At 39.0% G+C, this 20772-nt stretch overlaps 1 protein-coding gene across 2 annotated transcripts in view; it reads left to right on the top strand.

Moving 5' to 3' along the window:
- The window catches only part of LOC117467390 (synaptotagmin-14-like), a 104493-nt gene that overhangs the window by 13067 nt on the left and 70654 nt on the right, over positions 1–20772 (top strand). For both annotated transcript variants that reach the window (XM_034110986.2, XM_034110984.2), the window contains exon 2: positions 15771–15818. In XM_034110986.2, coding sequence (XP_033966877.2) covers positions 15771–15818 — 48 coding nt within the window. The remainder of the gene's footprint in view (positions 1–15770; positions 15819–20772) is intronic.

The raw sequence follows: 20772 nt of genomic DNA, 5'->3' as shown, positions 1-20772 counted from the left end.
TCTATAATGTGATTCTTCATTTGCCAAACATGTGATTGATAGGAATCACAGACTCCCCCTTTAATGAGGCGATCATTTATTTATTCTATTGTATTTGGATATACTGTGGATAAGAGGTCAGCAGCTTTGATCCACTCTGAGAGACTTTGTGCAGTTTGACACCTTTCTCTTGAACTGACTGTTTGCTAATGTTCTTAATCAAACTCTAACAGGTTTGATCTGCTGAGGTTCTTACAGTACAGAGTGGAGAATGGATTATTCCCAACAGCAGTATTGCTGTATGTGTAGGGCTGTGGCGATACACTAATCTCACGATACGATACGATACGATACGATACACGATATTCAGCCAACGATACGATATATATCATGATATTCAGCCAACGATACGATTCGATATAATTCGATACACTTATATCATTTTCTGAAAGATTTTAAAGGGACAGTGGGATTTTGGTGACATCTTGTGAGTGTTCCATTGACTTGGATTGAATTAATTCAACTGAAAACTGAAAGCATCCATTATACAATATATGGCTCTGACAGAGAGTCTCCAGCTTGCAAATGCTGGACAAAATGAATCAAAAGATGTGGTGAGAAAATTAGTTTCATTTATTGAAACAGTGCAAACTCTAGCTGTAAAGTGCAGTATCACAATGGACAATGGAGAATGAAAAGGTGCAGCAGGTGGCGGAACACGGGGGATTTGAATGGGACTTGTTAGAAATTAAAATCAATGTTTTGATGGCATAAAGTACCATAAACATACCGTCAGTTTAAATGCTGTTTTATACTGAAAAACCAGAAGTTGTTGTGCACAACCAGTTGTTGAGCTTTTATTCTGAAAATCCTTCATCTCCGGTTAGCATTTAGCATGTGGCTAATACACAATTTCCTATAGAGGTGAATTTAGTAGCGATATGACACGGAGTGTTGCACACCGAAACCTACTGATTTCAACACTACAACTACTGTATAGACGTCGAGATATTATTATTGCTGAATATTAAATGAAGGTACAGTTTATTTGAATAAGTTTGTTTACAGACGTGGGTAGCATGAGACAACATTCGGAACTACCGGAAATGATACCAGCCGTAAGGTATTTTTGGAGTATTGATTACAGCGTTTAAAATGTATTAAATGAAAAGTCATGAAAGAGATAAGGAGGAGAAAAGGCGTGTTTAGTTATATATGTAATGTGCAATGTCTGAATCCTCTGTAATGCGCAACAACGAACATTGGAGATGTGGAGGGCCAGCCCCCAGCAGCGCCAACCAGCACACAGGGAGGAGTCAGCAGAGGATATTTAACAGCTGGAAAGGTGGAGCTCGCTCTCTTCCCTTCGCTCACGAGAGCCAGAACACAGCTGTTTTCTGACTGAACCATCTTCTGCTTGTAACATTACCGCGCTTTTTATTAATTAAAGTATACATTTGAACATTCTCAGAGACTCAATTAGTCTCCTTTTTAAAGCTTCTCTCCTGGACGCGAGGATAACGAACACAGTTATCAGACTTAATGTATCGATACCCGCGGCTGAAATATCGATACTTTCTCGGAAAATTAAATATCGATATATATCGCAAGATCGATTAAATTGCACAGCCCTATGTATGTGTGATGTGTCTGTCCCCTCAGGGCGTGCTGTCTGGTTGAAACAAAGCAGGGTTGGTTGCTGTTAGTGTGCAGTTGACTTATGGGCTTAGTGCTGCACGGTAACGCCTGCATGGACAGCTGCCGGCAGGAGAGAGGAGAGCAGACTCAAAGTATGACAGCAGCACTGCTATGGAGATTGGGGCAAATGGAGTTGGTTCCCAAAAGGAGTGATGACCATGTGCAGCTGATTAAAAGCAGAGACAGCGTGTATTGAGTCTTCTCACTTTTGCACAAAAAAAACGTACATTTACGTGAATTGCGACATAGGCTTGTTTTTTATTTGGAACCGACAGATTTGATCTATTTAAAAACAATGCATATTCCTTTTGGGTTTTCTCTACTTCTGTATTGTTTTCTGCCGTCTCAAGCTATTGTTCCTTCTTCAGGGTTTAATCCATGAATTATCCTGTTCCATTGTCTGTTCCCAAAATAATCTGCACTACTTTAAGTGTGTTTCCATTGCCCGAGGCTACGGAGAGGGCTGGTAGTATGGAGCCGTACATGTGACTCTACACACGTATCCTACATGTCTGCAACAGTTTACACTATAAGGAAGCTGTTTACTATCACAGCTGAAGTGTAGTTTGGATTTTTATAATTTTTTTAATTTAGCCTTTATTTATACAGGTGTAAAATCTCATTGAGACACAAGGCAACACTCAAATACAACATGGTAAAAAAAGTAGTAATTGAAATCCACATACAGCAGTCAGATATAGCAGGTCAAACACCCACAGAGGGTTTCTCCAGCTTTTTAAAATGAGTTTAAAACCCATGATGGGTATCAAAGTGGTCAGCTTAAGTTCCTGCTGAAGCGTGTTCCAGGTCGAGGGGCAAAGTATGATATGGCTTTTTCCCAAGCACCGTGCGTACTGAGGGGACGCACAGAGTGAGGTCATTGTGAGATGGTAGTCTATAGCTGTACTGTGTGTGATGTGAGTGGATATGTGGAGGGGCAGCCGTCCAAGCATAGCGGTGTAGATGAGCTTGTACCAGTGCAGTGATCTGCGCATTATAACGATGTCCAGTTGACTAAAGCGTGCAGCGTGCAGTGGTGTGTGAGGGGTTTACTGTTAGCTATGAACCCCAGAGCCCCATGGCAGACAGCGTCCAGCAGATGAAGGGAGTGAGCTGAGGCGTTCATGTACACAACTTCCCCGTAGTCCAAGAGCGGCAACAATGTGGCAGCTACGAGCCGTTTCCTCGCACTCGTGGAGAAGCAGGCCTTGTTTCTAAAAAAGAATCCCAGTTTGAATTTCAATTTCCTTAAGAGATTGTCAATATGTGCTTTGAAGCAGAGATGTTCATCTATAGTAATGCCTAAGTATCTGCAGGTGTGAACAGCTTCGATGGGGCTATGCTGTGCAGACAGGATGCAGCAGGGAGGAACAGTTGGTCACTTTGTCTTATTGGAAAACAACATGACTTTTGAATCTGAATGGAACACCAACCTGAGTGGAACAGATGTGACTGCAAAGTGTCAAAAGCAGACTGCAGACGTGTTGCAAGGGCACCAGTTAGTTAAGCTTCCTAATCGGTGATGTGCTGTATCCTCCATCTGCTAAGTGGCTTAGCTGGAGCTTATTCTCAAGTGGCTCCGTTCACTATGACAACACACAGCTAATGACTCTCAATGCAGAGTTCTCTATGTAAAGGACATCTCTCAGAAATCCATGCTTGCTCTTACTGAGAGGATATCAAGTCGTCTGTCTGGGCAATTGATGACGATGAAGACGACTGCACATTAGGCTCTCTCAGTTTCACAAGTCCAGTCCATTATAAAACACTTTTTGCTTTTTGTTAATAATCTTAGAAATTCTTAAATAACTTTTGAATAATAACAATAAATTGATGTGCTTCTATTCATGCCACAACGTTTATCGAAATGGCAAGAAAATACATCATTTTTCACATTATACCAAATAAAACGGTTTAAAAGCCCAATGCTTTTCTTTCAAATGGTCCCTGAACAAACTGTACATTACTGTGCAGGGAAAGTCAGCTGAAAGTAGAATGTAATGCATCTAAGACGCCCTCATGTTTCCTCTTTGATACATTAAATGATCGATGAATGCTGTACTTTGAAGTTGGATGACATTCTCAACAAACTCATATCATTATTAAAACATTTTGGAGAAAATCTAATGAAAAAGTCCTTTCCTGCTTAGAATGACCCTGGAAATGCTAATCAGATATTTTTTTTACTGTTAATTATTTTGTATAAAATGAAAGGTTTGCTGGAAAATTCAATGCAATCCTGTTCGGATGACACTGTGACCACACCGTCTGAATTCACCTCATCGTCCTTTGATCTCTCTTTTGACCTCACTCCAAATTGAATTGAAAGTGTCAGCAGCCATGTTGGAGAAATGACTCTAATCCCTTCCTAAGAAGATGCACCTCGTTCTACAAGAGACACAACATGTATATTACAATGCATAAAGTGGTGTGTTAGTATTAATAAGACATTAACGCTGAATTTAAAGTGATTCAAGCAGATGGTGAAGTAGTGAATAGAGTGATTATTAGAGTTAGAACTCAACGGGGTCACACCTCAAGTTTCCCCCTTGTTCCTGTCTCTCGCTGCCTGTTCTCTTCACTGACCTCTAACAGATATATCAGGTCTTTTTTAGGTCCAACTTTCTGTACCTCTGCCTCAGTCCTTTCCTTCTCCTCAACCCAGACATGTTGGCCTCGGCAGCCTGATTACAGGAGGCAGATGGAGGAAATTCCTTAAACTAGGACAAATCCTAAAAATGCTTCCTTGCCGGCCCCAGGTGTCTGTATGAGGAAAGACTGTGAGGCCGCAGACGTCTACTTGATTTAGCTCGCAGAAGTTAGACATGCTCCCTGGTAAAGCCAAGGGTGAAAAAGCAGAAGTCAGTAATTGCTCATATTGATCACAACAGGCGCTTCAAATGGATTCCTGTCGCACTGAAGAAGAGATCAGGTGAACCTCTCTGTGTTCTGACAAGGTTTTAAAGACATAGTACTCTCCTTATAGTCTGTGTGCCAGCTCATAGGGTGCTGTTCTGAACCTGGACATGTTGAGTACCCCAAGGTTTTATGGGAGAAATGTATGGTACAGGTCACCAGCACATAGAACCTGCCGGATGCTAACTTGCATATGTTGGTCAATTTGCACAATTAGCATAATATGTATTAATAAGCATACATTAGCATTATTGTCGGCAGTGGCTCAGTCGGTAGGGGCTTGGACTGTGAGCTGTAGGGTCGCTGGTTCAAGTCCCCAAACAGACTTAAAACATGGAGTGTGGACTGGTACTTGGAGAGGTCCCAGTTCACCTCCTGGGCCCTGCCGTGGTGCCCTTGAGCAAGGCACCAGACACATGCAGAGACCAAATCTCACTGGGACAGTTTGGGAGTGGTTTTGGGGGTTACCGAGGGTGCTGAATCCAGTTCTGAAAAAAAATTAGGATCCGTTAGGATTGATTGATTTTGGGTGGATTTCCAAGATTTAGTGGACTCTTAATCGTTTGGATTGACAGATTGCTTATTTATTTGAAAATAATTGTCCACAGTAGAGGTAACAATTTTCATTTTTTGCTCTCTATATCGAGATCGCAACACTACTCATGGTAGTCAAAATCAGGAGTACAAATATGGCCACTGTCCGATTAAAACTGCAATTTTTTATCAGAACATTTTCAAAATTGATTTAGAATCCTCAATAACCCCCCAACCAAACGCAAACGAACAGAATACGAAATCAAAAAAGTCTTCCATTACACAAGACCGCTCGAAAGCGCTGGAGACGCTGTAGTACATATGCCGGGCCTGTAAGTGGCGCTGTACTTCCGCCACAAAATAAAAAAAACATTGAAATATCGCACTTATCGTATGGCTCTGCGGTTCAAACAGACCGTCCATGAATGCAGTTTATTCGGTAAGTGAAATTCAAGCACTTTATTTCTTACTTGTCTTTTTATTCAGCTAACAAGCGAGACGAAGCTACATCTGTGCTAACGATGCTATCCGTAGCATACAAGTTAAAACATAATGGAGAAGTGTAACACATTGAGAAGGATTATACTGTAAAACATAAGGCTTCTCGGTGAGGTTGGTAAAATAAGGTCATGCTTGTACATTAGTTAGTTTGCTAGTTAGGTAACTGTATGCATTGTTATTGTTAATTTAAAATAGCTATGCTCGACGATGCAGACAGCTAGCGTCACATTAGTGTTGAAGAGCAGAGTACTGTATGAGATTAACCTCACTATAAGATCTGTGTATCTGAAAAATATGAATCTCACATTTCCAGTTGGTTCCAGAAATAACGTTAACGTAGATATTGCAATATGGTTTGTTGAGCTGGAGTTGATTATTGAAGCTTACTGGTTAACGTTCATCATATTAAACGAACGAACCCAAACGTTGTTGTTTTTATTAATATTATTACCAATACTTACTTAGCATTTTATTACCATTACACTGGAGAAACCGACTTATTGTGGCAGCAGAACGTGCACATGTAACTTAATGCCTGCATTTGAGGATGAAAAATAGCTCAGTCAATGCTTTAGGGACAAGGAAATGATTTGTTTAAATATTAGATATGACGTTATGTGTGCTTCTGTGACAATGAAGCTTATTCATTGCATTACATTTGTTGACGATGTTTGTCTTTTACCCTTACGTGTGTGTTACAAATGAATGTGAATATGGCATAGGACAAATATTTAAATTGACTGTCTCATGAAAAACGATTCTAATATAAAAAGGACCACAACTATACAATAATACACAATCCAACTGATAAGATACAGTAAGGGCTTTGATATCCAGCACTTTCTTTAAGGATAACAAAAAGATTGAAAAAAAATTGAAAAATTGAAAAAGTCTGTGACCAACACATTGTTACTTTACATATATATATATATGTTTGTTTAAAGTGTCCAGGTGATGCAGGCAGACTAGAGGATGCTGACCACGAGAGACAGACCTATTCCTAACATCAGTGAACTTCAGCATGGACTCAAAGGTACAAAGAATCGAGAAACGTTCTGGTTTAATAGATAAAGTAACAACTATAATCAGCTTTCACATTTCAATGTATTTAAGGCAATTATTATTTTACATTGTGAAAATTACTACCATTTGTCTCTACATATTGTCTGTAAAAGACGTGGTAAAAGTGGTTCTTGCAGTGACACAACCGAGCAGTTGAATATTATTTAATAAGATATTTTAATGTTGATTAACTGCAGACTGTTCATTCATAATCTGATTATCTTTGTAGTACAAAGTGATGAATTAAAAAAACACATTACAATTTAAAAAATACATTATTTCTACAGCCGCTAAATAAACAAACCTTTCATAAATAACACACTTGCTCTGCAATAATGTCATATGTTTCTTGTCATTTCTGTTAGGAAAGGACATACCTGAAGGACACAACTGCCTCACCGTTTTCTCAGAAGAAAATTAAAAGCTGATTTCAGATTAAAGACCAATACAGGACATTCACTAAAACTACACTTTTATTGTGAACACAAAGTCAAACAGGACCATCATTTGTTTGTGACAGCTGAGCCCAGTATGGGCTCACAGATGCAGTTAGGTGGTTTCTTCATCAGGCCTGGTCCTCCTCCATCAGGCCACGTCCTCATCCCAGAGAAAGACCTCTCCACCTTCTCCAGCCAAACCCACAGACAGGACATCCGTCACGCTGAGCTTTCTCCCAAAGTCTCTGCACGCTGTCTCAATTGATCCACACTGTGAATATGAGGGGGAAATGTGTGTCATAAATGCTTTAGTCCAGGGGTCTCCAACCTTTCTCCACCTGAGAGCTACTTTGAAAAAATGAAAGTGGCCAAGAGCTACTTGCATCGCATCGCTTACATTTATTCACATAGCACTCATCAGTTGAATTAAGCTACTTTTGTGTGAAATTGCAATACCTAAAGCTTATCTAAAATCTTAACTTCACATCAAGGTCCAAGAAAACGACAATTTCTCACATATTAATATGGACAACATAGTAAGTACTTATTATGGCCCACATAGTAAATACATCGCCTTAATCACCACCTTGCAAGCATCTTATGGCACGTGTAAAATAAGTGCATTCACTCTTTTTTACAGTTAGTGAGATGACTGGCGCTGCATGGAGTCCACCTTAGAGTGGTCTGCTGGACCCAATTAGGTTCACTCTAATGGAGTCATTTACATGTTCATCAGTCGGTCTTGTTCTGTATTTAGATGTCATTCATGTCAGAAAAAGCTGCTTCACAAAGGCAATTAGAGCCACATAAAGCAGACAGGTTCAGTGCTGCTTGGTGATGTTCTTATAGTTGTCTGGGCGTACAAGGCTCTAGAAATGTTGTGAATTTTGCTGAGACTTAAGCTGAACATGATTTTGGAGATTTATAACCTCCATCTCCATCTCCACAGGATTGACACTGAACAGTGCAGCCATATTTTCTTCTTCTTCGTCTTGACATTAAATTATAAACCATAATTAATCAATTGTATAGGTCTAACCTCCCTATATCTGTGTGTGACATTTTTCCATCCTCAAAAACAAAAAACTAATACTTCTGCAGTCTAGCTGCAGCTTCTAGCAACGGTCTTCTGTTAAAAAAAGGACACTGAATGTCTTGAATGAGGCATCACACACATGAAGTCTGAACACAGCAGACAACAGGAGTATTTACAACAGCATTATAAAAAAAAAATAGTGCATGTGGGTGCACACTTACATTCTCTGTCTTACTGTGACATGAATCCCATGAATGTATGAGATTAAGTTAGCTTCATCATCTCAATCAGTGATTAAGTGAATAATAAAGTTTCTATCAGGTCACTGTCAGCCTGTCACTCTTATTAGTAGTTATTTTTCAGGAGGGGGCGGGGTTTGGAGGAACCGAGAGGAGACGGTGATCGCGGAAGCTTTCCTCCTGCCTTCACAAACTTTACACGCGTATGTATCAACTGAAAATAGCAAGAGGACATTCATACTCTGCAATCCAAGACTTGATTAAATCCACCAAAAACCTGACATGACGATAACGAGTGTTTTTCAAAAAACACAAATCCCTCCCTGTGTGTCTCTGAGCCGCAGCGACACGGCCTGATTCAGAGCGGGTCATTCTGCTGTTGGTTCTGACTGGTGCTGCTGGAGAAAGCAGACTGCTCCGTGTGTGGTGTCGCTGTGCCGCTGTCACGTCTGTTCCTTGATCTCTGCGTCACTGACCAATTTTATATTCGTGTGACAGAAACAATTCTAAAATAAAAAACACTTTATTGTGTGGCCGAAAAATCAAGAAGCAGCGTTACTACGCTATAATCGATAATCGAGCGGCGAGCTACTGAAAAGCTGCCCGCGAGCTACCGGTAGCTCGCGATCGACGTGTTGGAGACCCCTGCTTTAGACAATAAGAAATATGAAGTTAACTGTAAGGAATGGCTCATTCTTTTTGAAATAGACAAAACTATTACTGTATTTCAATATCTCATGCCTGAAAGTTTAATTTAAAAGAAGAAGAGGCCCCAAAAATAAAGATTGGTATATGAATAAATGTAGTTGATTGTGTCTTTTTAATTGTTTAAAGTAGATAGAACTGGTACTTAAGAGTTTGAATACAGTCTGGTTGCGGAGGAGGCACACAGGTAAGAGCATATAGCTACGTAACTAAGCTTGACTTGAATTTATTAAAAGTATAATTAAGCAACAAATCAATAACAAAAATCATGCAAAAATGTGAATCTTTGCTGGGTCCACTGTTGAATTTACCACATATTGTATGTTTTAGAAACCTTAAGGCATTTATAGATTTGTATGCAAGTAATATCCCAAAACTCAATAAATACCGTAGATTATTATTGAAAGTTTTGCTGAATAGTTTCATGTTCACTTACCTTAAGCAACGTAAAACGTGCGGACCGGGGGGAATACAAATACTTTTATTTCTCTTTTTTGGTTTGCAAGGGTGTCACCTTCCGCGGAGCCCATTTTCTGTAGTATTATCCTAACAGAGAAAACAAGAGGGAACAACCCTTATTTAGGTTTTTTAAAAAGTGACAATATCAGCTTGCATTCATCCGACACAAATACGACACAGGGTATTGTCTAATTGCTGGTTGTCTTGTGTTTTTATGGGATTTGGATAACGGATTTATTCTATAAAATATTTTGAATGGTTTTCACTTAATACTGTTATAAAGTCGGCTGCGGACAGCCGGAGTAAATAGTGCAGCAGATCTACACAGCTAGCTCGCTAGTTAGCATTATTAACGTCAGCTATTTATGTACATTTTCAAGTTCTGCTTGAAAGCAAGTTCCTGCAAACTGTTCAAACAAACGCTTCAACTTGTACCATTTATAATCTGTATGTTTGAATATGGATCTTAAATCGGCGTGACGTTGAAGCAGCTGTAGTTCCTTTAAGCATAACGTTAGCATTTTGCTTCTGGCAACTAGATTTATGATTTGAAAATTATAAAAGTAGGGTAGACATGTGGATATTATCCGGCTGAACAAAACGTGACCCGTCTCTTAAATGCGTCTCAACCACAGACCTTATTTCCAGCTATTTTCAAACCATATTGCAATATCTACGTCAACGTTATTTCTGGAACCAACTGGAAATGTGAGATTCATATTTTTCAGATACACAGATCTTATAGTGAGGTTAATCTCACACAGTACTCTGCTCTTCAACACTAATGTGACGCTAGCTGTCTGCATCGTCGAGCAGTAGTGAATATGAGAGGATTTCAGTAGTGTGTGTGCAAGGCCAGATGTTTTCAGTAGTGTGTGTGTGAGGTGAGTTTGAATGTTGGCCTACACGGCCCTTCATAGCTGTGGCTTCATCGTTATCAGGAAATTATCGTATAGGACATACACACGGAGCCGTTTGGCGTTCCGTTTGCAGATCTATCCACCTTGGGACCCGTTATCGTTTTAGGGGTCCGTTTCCGCGTTTCCGTTACGGCCTCGCGTGAACGAACGGGCTATACGAAAGAGAAAAGTAGCGGATACAACCGTTTGCGTTCTTGTGTAAACAGCACCTTAATGCCTTGACATGAGGCGCACTTGATTAAGGTCTCATTTGTTAACACCCCCCCAAAAGCCTCAAAGCATCACTTTGATCCATTAGGCTCTCATCAACATGAAACGGTTAATTGCTTATGCAAAGAGCTGATTGGATTGGAACTTGCATTTTATATTAATGAGTATAACCACAGTATAGCTGCAGTCATTAGCAGAAGCCTAAACCATTAGCAGCGTTTCCTTTGCCAAACCATCGCACAGATTTCCTCCCTAGCATAGCTTTAATTGCTTATTCAACAGTCTAATTAGCATTAGCAAGTATGTTTTGATAATCTTATAAAGGTAATTAAGGTTAACATAAGGGAGTTAAAACATGCTTTTGTTGCTATAAAGAAAGTAGGGAGAGGTCTGCTTGCTAACTAGTTGTGCTGTTAAAAGGAAGTGGCATCAGATTGCATATTTGGTCATCAGAATCAAAATCGGTTTTATTTCCAAGTAGGTTTACACATACAAGGACTTTGCTTTGGTATAAATGGTGCATACAAAGACACAGAAAGAAGACTACGTAGCAAAAAAAAGGATTATAATAAAAGCTATTTTAACTATTGGATGTTACATAGAACATTGTGGTGCTGGTTAAAGGAGCTTCCATCCCCAAAATAATTTAAAGAAAGGAGAGTCATTGCTTGTGGTGTGATATGAGCAACAGTACCGTGTACCTTATTAGAGAGTGCACGCAAGAAAGTGTTATTTTTGACAAGTATGGTGTGTGGTGAGTGAAGGAGGAGTGAAAGAGCACAGCTTCCTCCCACTCACAGCTGCTGAAGCGTTCTGCTGGACCACAGCAACAACGCTCTCAGCTCCACTGTGGTGCTGCAGGAAAGATCTTCACACAGTCATGACATATAAGGCTGAACTTCCTTTAATGGCTTTGTTCACAGGCTGGAACTGTTTCATTGTTTTTACTTGGGTTGACATAAACCTTGTATATGTTAAGGCTGGTGCAGTATTTTTGTAGACTGTCACAAAAGCTAGCATCACAAGGGCTCCGTTGACAAAAGCAATGGGATTTGATTTTGGAATATTGCAGAAAATAAGCTCTTTAGTAAACACGTTTATGATACATATTTTGTTTAGCAGGGTAATCTCCACATATGTAAACAATTTTTATTTTAAACAACTTTTCACTTATTTAACCTACTTTTAAGCTGTAGCTATCTTGTGTCTGCACGTTGTGAATCTGTCAGACTAACCTAAGCCAACAAACACTGCTCATATTAATCAGTATAAAATCTGAGCTATAATGTGTATGTGGAACATGACCTTTGGTCACTCTCAACAAGGACAAAGCAGTCCTCTTAGAAGGGTGGATTCAGCTTCAATTATATACAAACACATAGTTAATAACACCGTATGAAGGGTTTATTGTTGTTTCAGATTAGGACTGCTCAATTCATCGTATTTTAATCACAATTACGATTTTGGCATGCAACGATTATGAAAACAACATCATCGAAATAAAACGATTATTTTTTTTTTATTATCATTTTTTTAAATATATTTTTTTATTGGTTTTTCAGTTTAATTATACTTAAAGTTCAGAATAATCGACTGTTAAAAACATACTGTTCACATTTTTATTTTCAATAAATTGATGTTTTCAAAGTAAATGGATAATCGTTTTTAATAACCGTGATATCAATTATTGACCAACATAATCGAGATTTTGATTTTTGCCATAATCGAGCAGCCCTATTTCAGATACTTATACTAGAATTTCGTATTTGATCTTTCAATGTGTTTCTTGTTCTCTGCTACCAATGTAATTAACTATTTTGATAGACTACGCTGCTTTTTCTGCAAACATCCTAGTGAAAAATGAGTTTTGGCAAGAGCTACATGACTGATTCTTATAAAGCTAAATCATGATGTAGTTCAAATATATGATTAGAATGAAAAATGCAATGAGGCAAAGGTCCTTTACAACTTTTACACCTTGACACCATTACTTTCAGTCCTTTCTTCTGTAGCGTTGGGACAGAGCTGAAGTGTCACAGATTGATTGAAAAGCAGCCAGAGCTATCGGAAAGCTCCACCTGTAGGCACATCCCAGAGGCCGAGCTCAGAGAGTGAGGCCCTCTTAACTGTGAGGAATAGACTGAATTGAACTAAGTTACAGTCGGCGCCTGTTGAAGAAAACCATGGTGAGATCTTGCAGAGGTTCTCTGTCTGTATACTAGTGTCTCAATAACAGGCACATGTTATTCTGATGGACTGTCATCCACTGTCATTGGATCCAGGCCACTGAGATGACACAGTGCTTGATAAGAATGTGACAATGGAGATCAGTGAGGAATCCCTGGTAGAAATGTGGTCTCACTACCAGACGTACTCTTGATAATAGTGTGTAATAGAGTGGTGCAGTGATGACGTATTTATAGGCCGATGCGGCTTCTTAAAAAAACAAAACAATGAGATTTCCATCGGATTTGAGCGTCTTTGAGCACCTGGAAAAGCGCTTCGAAATGAAATGTATTATTATTATTTAGGAATATTGCAGAAAATGAGATCCATGGCAAACACGTTAATAGAGTGGCGAAGTCACGCCCATCTACTTCCGGTCCATGGGACCTTATTTCGGAAAAATAATGTATTGAAGTCAATGAAGAGAGAAAACTTATCTTTCGATCCCGTTTGAATTGTGCCATGAATTACACATATGATGTTTTTCAATCTTAAACAATTATTTCCATGTCAAAAAAGTCACAGTTTGTCGTAAAACTGTTGAAATATAAGACTGAAAAATATGCAACTAGAAAGACTACAAATCCCAGAGTCGCGTAAGTGATGTCACAATTGTTTTCCTCCACTAAGAGATAGCTAAGATCAGCGCCATATAGATATAATCTATCTATATGGCGCTGGCTAAGATAAGATAACAAGATGCCTGTGTGCTTAGTACCAGGTTGTTATCATACCAGCAATGGGTCTTGCTCGTTCTTTCGCTTCCCGTCTGATGGAAGGACCAGGAGTGGCTGGATCAAGTTAGCTACCTAGCTAGTAGCACGTTAGTTAGCATTACAGCCTTGTAATTTTTATTAGCCTTAATATGAAGTAACATTAAGTAACCCAAAATGTTAAACAGTAAGAGCAGTAGTCATATTTCGTGAATCCTTTGAAGAGCACTGTCACCGGTGTGATCATTCTATAATACACAATTTAAGCCCGGGGGAGAAATGATAACGCTAGCATCGGCGATCGCCGATCTTTTTTACTTCATGCTATCTGCACAAATGGCTGACATTAAACATTAAAAAGACCAGGCAGTTCAGAGAGAATCAAAGGAAGGCAGGCAGATCCCTGCTAGATATCAGCATGTCAGAGAGAAAACGTTAGCATGCTTAAGTTAGCATTTAGCTCAAAGCACTGCTGTGTCTATGTTTAGCCTCACAGACTTGATTGCATGGCTGAAGACTTGAGGGTTCAATAAAAGCTGCACAGTGTATACCAGTGTTTAAAATATTGTCTGTTTGCAGTGAAACAAGTTCAGGTTAACAAGATAATGTCCTGTTGATTGTAGTCACAGTAAGTAAGTGAGTAAGTGTTCAATTAGAACAAAAGTCCTGGCAACTCCCACAATCCATATTTTATATAGCATGACCAGTAAATGGACTGTTACAATTCACAATCAAAGCCTTACCAATTCCATTAAGAGGAAAAATCATTGGGTTTGGGTCACTTTAAGCTCTGCAAGCAGATTGTACATTGACCTATTTCAGACTTTAAATATGCCTTCAGTTGTTTTCATTTGTGCAGTTGTTTCTTTGCACGCTACAGGTTGGGTTATCTAAATGTGAAAACAGAATAAATGGTGTAACTTTCAACCCAACACCTTGATCCAATTTGTATATATGGATCTTCAGTTTTTACAGTTATTTAATATTGCTTCAAAATTCATCATCAGTCCAGTCTTTTGTTTCCTTTTTTTTTATGTAATCATGAAATGAAACGACTGCATGGATGCTGCCAAGTATTGTTCTAAGATTAGAGACGCCCTTTGCATCCAGAATCTGTGGTTGTGGATCACTGAGCTGTGCCGGCTTTAGAACACACATCGACTTCCCTTTCCCGTCCACATTTGACTCCAGCAGTTCCTCCATCGAGCCAGCTGGTTGCATTCAAATGGCATCGGAGGAGTTCAGACCTTTATCTCAACTGCCTGGTGCAGCTCCGATAAGCAGTCTGAACTAACAGTGACCGAGAGATGCACAATCAAGCACTAGATTGTGTCATGATTGTTTCTAAATGTCAGAGAAACTGTAGAAATGTTAAATGTTTTGTTGCTTGTCTAAGAACAATTGTGTTTTTTCAAAGTGTATTAATCAGGTTTATTAAAGTAGAGTTCAGGAGAACGGTTTGAGAGGGAGATATGAGAACTGAGACAGAGGATGAATACAGGTTATTGACACCTAATTAGTTGGGCCATATTCGATGTCGTTGGACAACACCTGAACATCTCGTAAGGTTGTGTTAATCACAGAACTTATTTCGGGAGTCTAACCAAGAACTAATTCAAGGAGCTAGCCTGGTTTACGACTCATTCCTGCACCCCTCTATTGGAGTCATTTCAATAGCTTGTCAGATGATCAGGCAACCCCTCCGAATGGCAAATGCTCTATAATAGGAACTGCTTATCACAGTATCTTGGATAGAAAACAGGCGTCATATAAAGCTCCACAGAACAGATATCAAGATGCAGCTGTCATCGGCTGCTGGGAAAACATTTGGGGCATTTATAGCATTCCAGTTATTGTCCATGAGACAAAAAAGAAAGCACAATGTAACTCATTGTACATGACATGTATCCAGCCAGGCTGTTTGATTAAGTATTGTATGTCTGTAGTTCAGAGATGAGCAGCTTGTACAACACCCACATCCACCCAGTCTACGTCTTATATCGGTGTTGTTCCTGTCCTTTTCTGGGAATCCGTGTAAATGTTCCAACATATTTGAATGTGCTTCCATGATGTCCGTTCTGTCTCTTGTTCCCGCCATCACAGTGTGGCTCATTGAAACTGCATTGTGTTTCCAGGTGGAGAGCGTAACTGTGGAGTACATGAGCTGATCTGCGTCAGAAAAGGTAGGGCAGATCAGACTCCACCCTGCTCATCAGCATCCATCACTGTTATCCTGTCACGACCATGTTGTTCTGTCCCAATGTGTTCCTCTGTGATGCCTTGGTTGTTTGTTAGGGACTTGTTTCGTTGTTTGTGCGCACTGCTTGTGTTCGTGTTTTTTCTAAAATGCTCAACGGAAAATCTATAAATTGACGTCATATTCTCTTAAGGTGGACCATGTTAAAGCTAAAACATTTACAAATTAAACATTCATGCTAATTAAAATGAAATGAATTCAGACCTTAAAGTTAGTCAGTCTAAAGTTCATGTTAAAAATAGGCTTGAATGCACAACCATCAGTGTAAGCAAATGTTAGCAAAAGCAAACTCAACTATGTTCTGGTTATGAAAATACAGGGAATAAGGGAGCCACAAATGTGTGTTTTAAAAACGAGCATACAGGAGTTAACAAAGTTTAGCCTGTATCAATTTTAGATAGTAATAGTTTTTATTTATCACCTGACACATAATTATCTTTTCACATTATACTGCATGTTGTACGATAATAATAATAATAATAATAATGATTTGACCTAATTTATTGTTACCCAGCTAAAATTCTTAACATATTTCTATTGATAAATGCATCATTTGTCACTTGACTTTTATTAAAAATAAGAATAATTTAAACCCTTACCAATTGTATTTCCATAACAGCACTGCTATCCTGTTTTACCCCTTTTTTTGCAACCTAGTAACAATAATTAGGGCCAGTAGGCTAATTGATAAGTAGATACATAGACTTTAATTATTTTGCATTATACTCTGTATATTTTATAATTACACTGTGTTACAATCACATTATTGTGGATTTCATATTTATTAATTTAGTTAAAGGTAGGGTACTAGGTAAGAATGGAGAAACCAGCTCGAGTGCACTAGAATTTGAAAGTACACAACCGGAAAAAATCTGCCCCTTCCTTCAGACTTCCTTACAGATCCCCTCCTCCAACACACACGAACATGCACATGACCAATGAGGGCACGAGATAAGTTTGTGAACGAGATGGAAGGCTGACAGGCAGGTAGGCAACCCAATTATCCGCCACGGGCCGAGGCAGATAATTGGTCGTGCTTTTTAAAGCGCCACGGCTTCCACAGATGAAATATTTGTATATATTTATTGTCAATCCATTTAATTTATTCATTTCTATCGGGATGTTAAGAGCATTCCATGGAATATAACAAAGTGTTTCTGAAGTGAATTACCTACCCTATCTTTAAGGAGACCTCAACGGATAAAGCACATTTAATAAGATACAAGATTCTAAAGATATAGCTTGCAACATGTTCTTGTCATACAAAAAAGTGAAGTGGACATGATTTATTTTGTATGTGAATGCATGTATTGAAGGTTATGAGGTTGTACAAAACATTTCTGAAATTACCAGCTTTTAAAAAAAAAACCGGCTTGTTCAAATAATGCCTCTCTTTGTCATGGCAGCATATTCATATTTATGATGGAGATAACTCTGTGTTAAAGGGGACCTATTATACAAAATGCACTTTTTGATGTATTTTATACTGTACATAAATATGTGTCCCCGGTGTGTCAGGGAACTCACAAAGTGTCAGAAAATAAAACCCTTTCTCTTTTCCTCGGTACCCACATCGCAAAAAAGAAAAATGAAAACGGGGGGGGGCAAACAATCAGATCCAGGATGTTGGCTCCTACTGTATTTACGCAAGCGGCCAGTAGGAGCAGTCTGCAGAAGGGAGCAATTTCCATAGACCCCAATGTTAAAATGCCCAACTTTACAGCAGAAATAAACATGTTTACATCGTGGTTTCAAAACATTTTATTCTCAGTATAGTTAGATTCCCCCTTCCTGTCTATGGATCCTGGAGTGAATTTTTTCTCAACTCATCTGTTTAATTAATATTCAGTCTTAAAGTTATGCATAAATTAGGGCGTGGTCACTTTGAGTGACAGCTCTGTCAAGTGACTGCTGCTGCTAGCTTCTTGTCTCTCTGCTAGCTGCTCCGTGAAGCTAGCTACAGGGACTCTGCCTGGTCAGTTCATCCAGGGAACACAACTTGACCCCGGCCGTGGTTGTTTGTTCTTCATGCTTATATATCGGACTATTGTGACTCGCTCTGCGGTTAAAACAGACGGTGCATGAATGCGGTTTTGCGGTAAGTGAAATTCGAGTACTTTATTTATGTTTTAATGATTTTAATCAGCTACGTAATGAATGTTAAGGCTTGGTTTAGCGTGTAAGCGAGTGGTAGCTACATCGGTACTGACGATGCTAATAGTAGCCTCCAAGTTAAAATCATAGGCTATATATATAAAGGTTAAAACGAAATAGATAAGTGTTAAGCATTAAGTGGGATAATACTGTAGAACAAACGGCTTCTGTTTGAGGTTGATAAAATAAGGTCATCCTTGTAACTTAGAGAGATATTTTATTATGTAGGTAGGAACTGTATGCATCACTAAGGTTAATTTAAATTGGCTATGCTCAAGTATGTAGACAAGCTAACGTCAAAGTAGTGTACGTGAAATCAGTGATGCAGACAGGCTGGACCAGAGAGTGAGAGACAGAACTGGACTCCTCACAGCAGTGAACTTCAGCACAGGTACAAAGACTCTATTTTCATACTGTACAAAGAATCAAGAAAGATATTGGTTTAAATAAATGAAGTATTGACTTGAATACACTGATATACATTCCATTAAACAATACTAAATACTAGGTCACCTACACATCAGTTAAGTTGAGGGTTTTTTCCATGCACAAAGTTACATTTAGATATTTAGCAATATGATTTTGTCAGCTTTCTATTGAAGGCAAAGATATTTAATACATAGTGAGAACTGCTACTATTTATCTCTCAATATTGTCTGTAAAAAACGTGGTAAAAGTTATTCTTTCAGTGAGACAACAGAGCAAGCTTCTACAGTTGCACTACGTTTTGATAACAGTTCAATATTATTTTGATAATAACATATATTTCAATGTTGATGAATTTCATACTGTTCATTCATAATCTGATTGTCTTTGTAGCTCTGTTGAAATAAAAAAAAAACATTACAATTACAAAATAATTATATCTACAGCCCCTAAACACACAAACACACCGCTTTCATAAAAAACACACTTGTTCTGTAATAATATGTTTTATGTTTCCTGTCATTTTTGTTAGGAAAGGACATGCCTAAAAGACACAACATGTTCTCCTTCTCTGAGGGTCAAGAAGAACATCCAAGAGGAACATTAAAAGCTGATGTTATGAGATTTTAAAACCAGTACAGGACATTCACTAAGAAACTACTTTTATTGTGAAAACGAATGCACCTATTTCCACATCTACACTCCATCAGCTGATTATTTCTATTTGCCTTACTTTATGAGCTTCACATCACTTGTGCCTTGTACCGCAGAGTTTGCAACGTCACAAATAAATGGGACCAATCTTCAGTCAGATGTGAATGTGTAATCTAACATTTTCAGTAAGAATAATGGACGAAAGGAGTGCAAATACAAATACAATTTATTGAAATGTGAACCAAAACTTCATCAAACATGTTTTAAATAAAAAGCACATATGGACAGAACCTACTAAATGTATAAGTGAACACATTTAGTCAAATAAAGTGACAGACTAGGCCTGTGCAGTTGGTATCAGCTGGGCTCCTCCATCAGGCCTGGTCCTCCTCTATCAGGACTGGTCCTCCTCGCAGAGGAAAGACCCTCAGTCCTCTCCAAACCAACAGACAGGATGTCCATCACATGGAGGTTTCTCCCTGCTGCTCTCTGGACACCACGCTGTCTCAATCCGTCCACACTGAATATGAGAGGGGGGAAATGAAAATAATAAATGCTTTAGACAATAAGAAATATAAAGTTGACAGTTGAGTTGCTCAGTTTTTTCAGATTGTCAATAAATACTATTACTGTATAACTAATATATCAGGTTAAGAAGCACATTCAAATAAAGATTGGTCTTTAAATACATTTTGTCTTTTGAATTGTTTGTCTAAAGTCAAGGATCTAGAACTGGTACTTGTAGTTTTAATGATACAGTCTGGTTATTATGCTGTTTGGAGGAGGCCTCACAGGTAAGAGCACTAACTAGCTACAATCACATGTACCTTAGCTTGACTTAAATGTATTAAACGTATAATTAAGTGATATCAAAATATAAATAACTAATCTCATGCAAACATATTAATATTTGCTTGATTCCAGTGTTGAATTTAGCACAATTGCATACAAACGTTAAGGGATTTTAAGATTCTGAAGTATTATGCTAAAAACTCAATAACTTAGATTATTATTTATAGATTTGCTGAATAGTTTCATGTCCGCTTACCTTAGAAACGTAAAATGCGACGGCAGTGTGCAGATGGGGAGCATGTTAGCTTAGCTTGGTAGCTTCAGCTAGCTCTGGAACTTCCAGCTCGTGGCAGCAGGTCCCGCCTCGGCTCCGCCTCTTTGCCTTTATTTGGAGCAGGCTGGAGAAGGCGGGAGTTAAACTCTGACGTCACTGTCGAGCCGTTAGTGGCCGACTCCGCCTACTAAGGGCTTCTCGGCAACTCTGAAGAATCCTATGGGTGACGTCACGGACCCTACGTCCATTTATATATATACAGTCTATGGTATTACGTCATTGGCAACATCCGGCACACATGACACGTCCCAACCTTTCGTCTCCGTATACCAGGGGTGCTCAACCAGTCGAGATGTGTCTAAAAATAGAACAACAATATTCTGTTTTATCGTTAATGTCCTATAATATAATCTTCCTGTGCAAGGATAATGCACTCGAACGCATCAAAGCTTTGTGATTGGCCGGCGTGACCCCATGTGTCGGGGCGTGGCTGGTGGGCAGTGCGCTGATGTTGTCCGTGTCAACAGGAGTGACAGTCCGCACACGCACAAGACCGCAATTATGGCAGAAGCAAAAAAGC

This window comes from Pseudochaenichthys georgianus, chromosome 22, assembly GCF_902827115.2.
Source record: "Pseudochaenichthys georgianus chromosome 22, fPseGeo1.2, whole genome shotgun sequence".
Classification (NCBI taxonomy): Eukaryota; Metazoa; Chordata; class Actinopteri; order Perciformes; family Channichthyidae; genus Pseudochaenichthys; species Pseudochaenichthys georgianus.
This window is presented reverse-complemented; position numbering and strand designations above follow the sequence as displayed.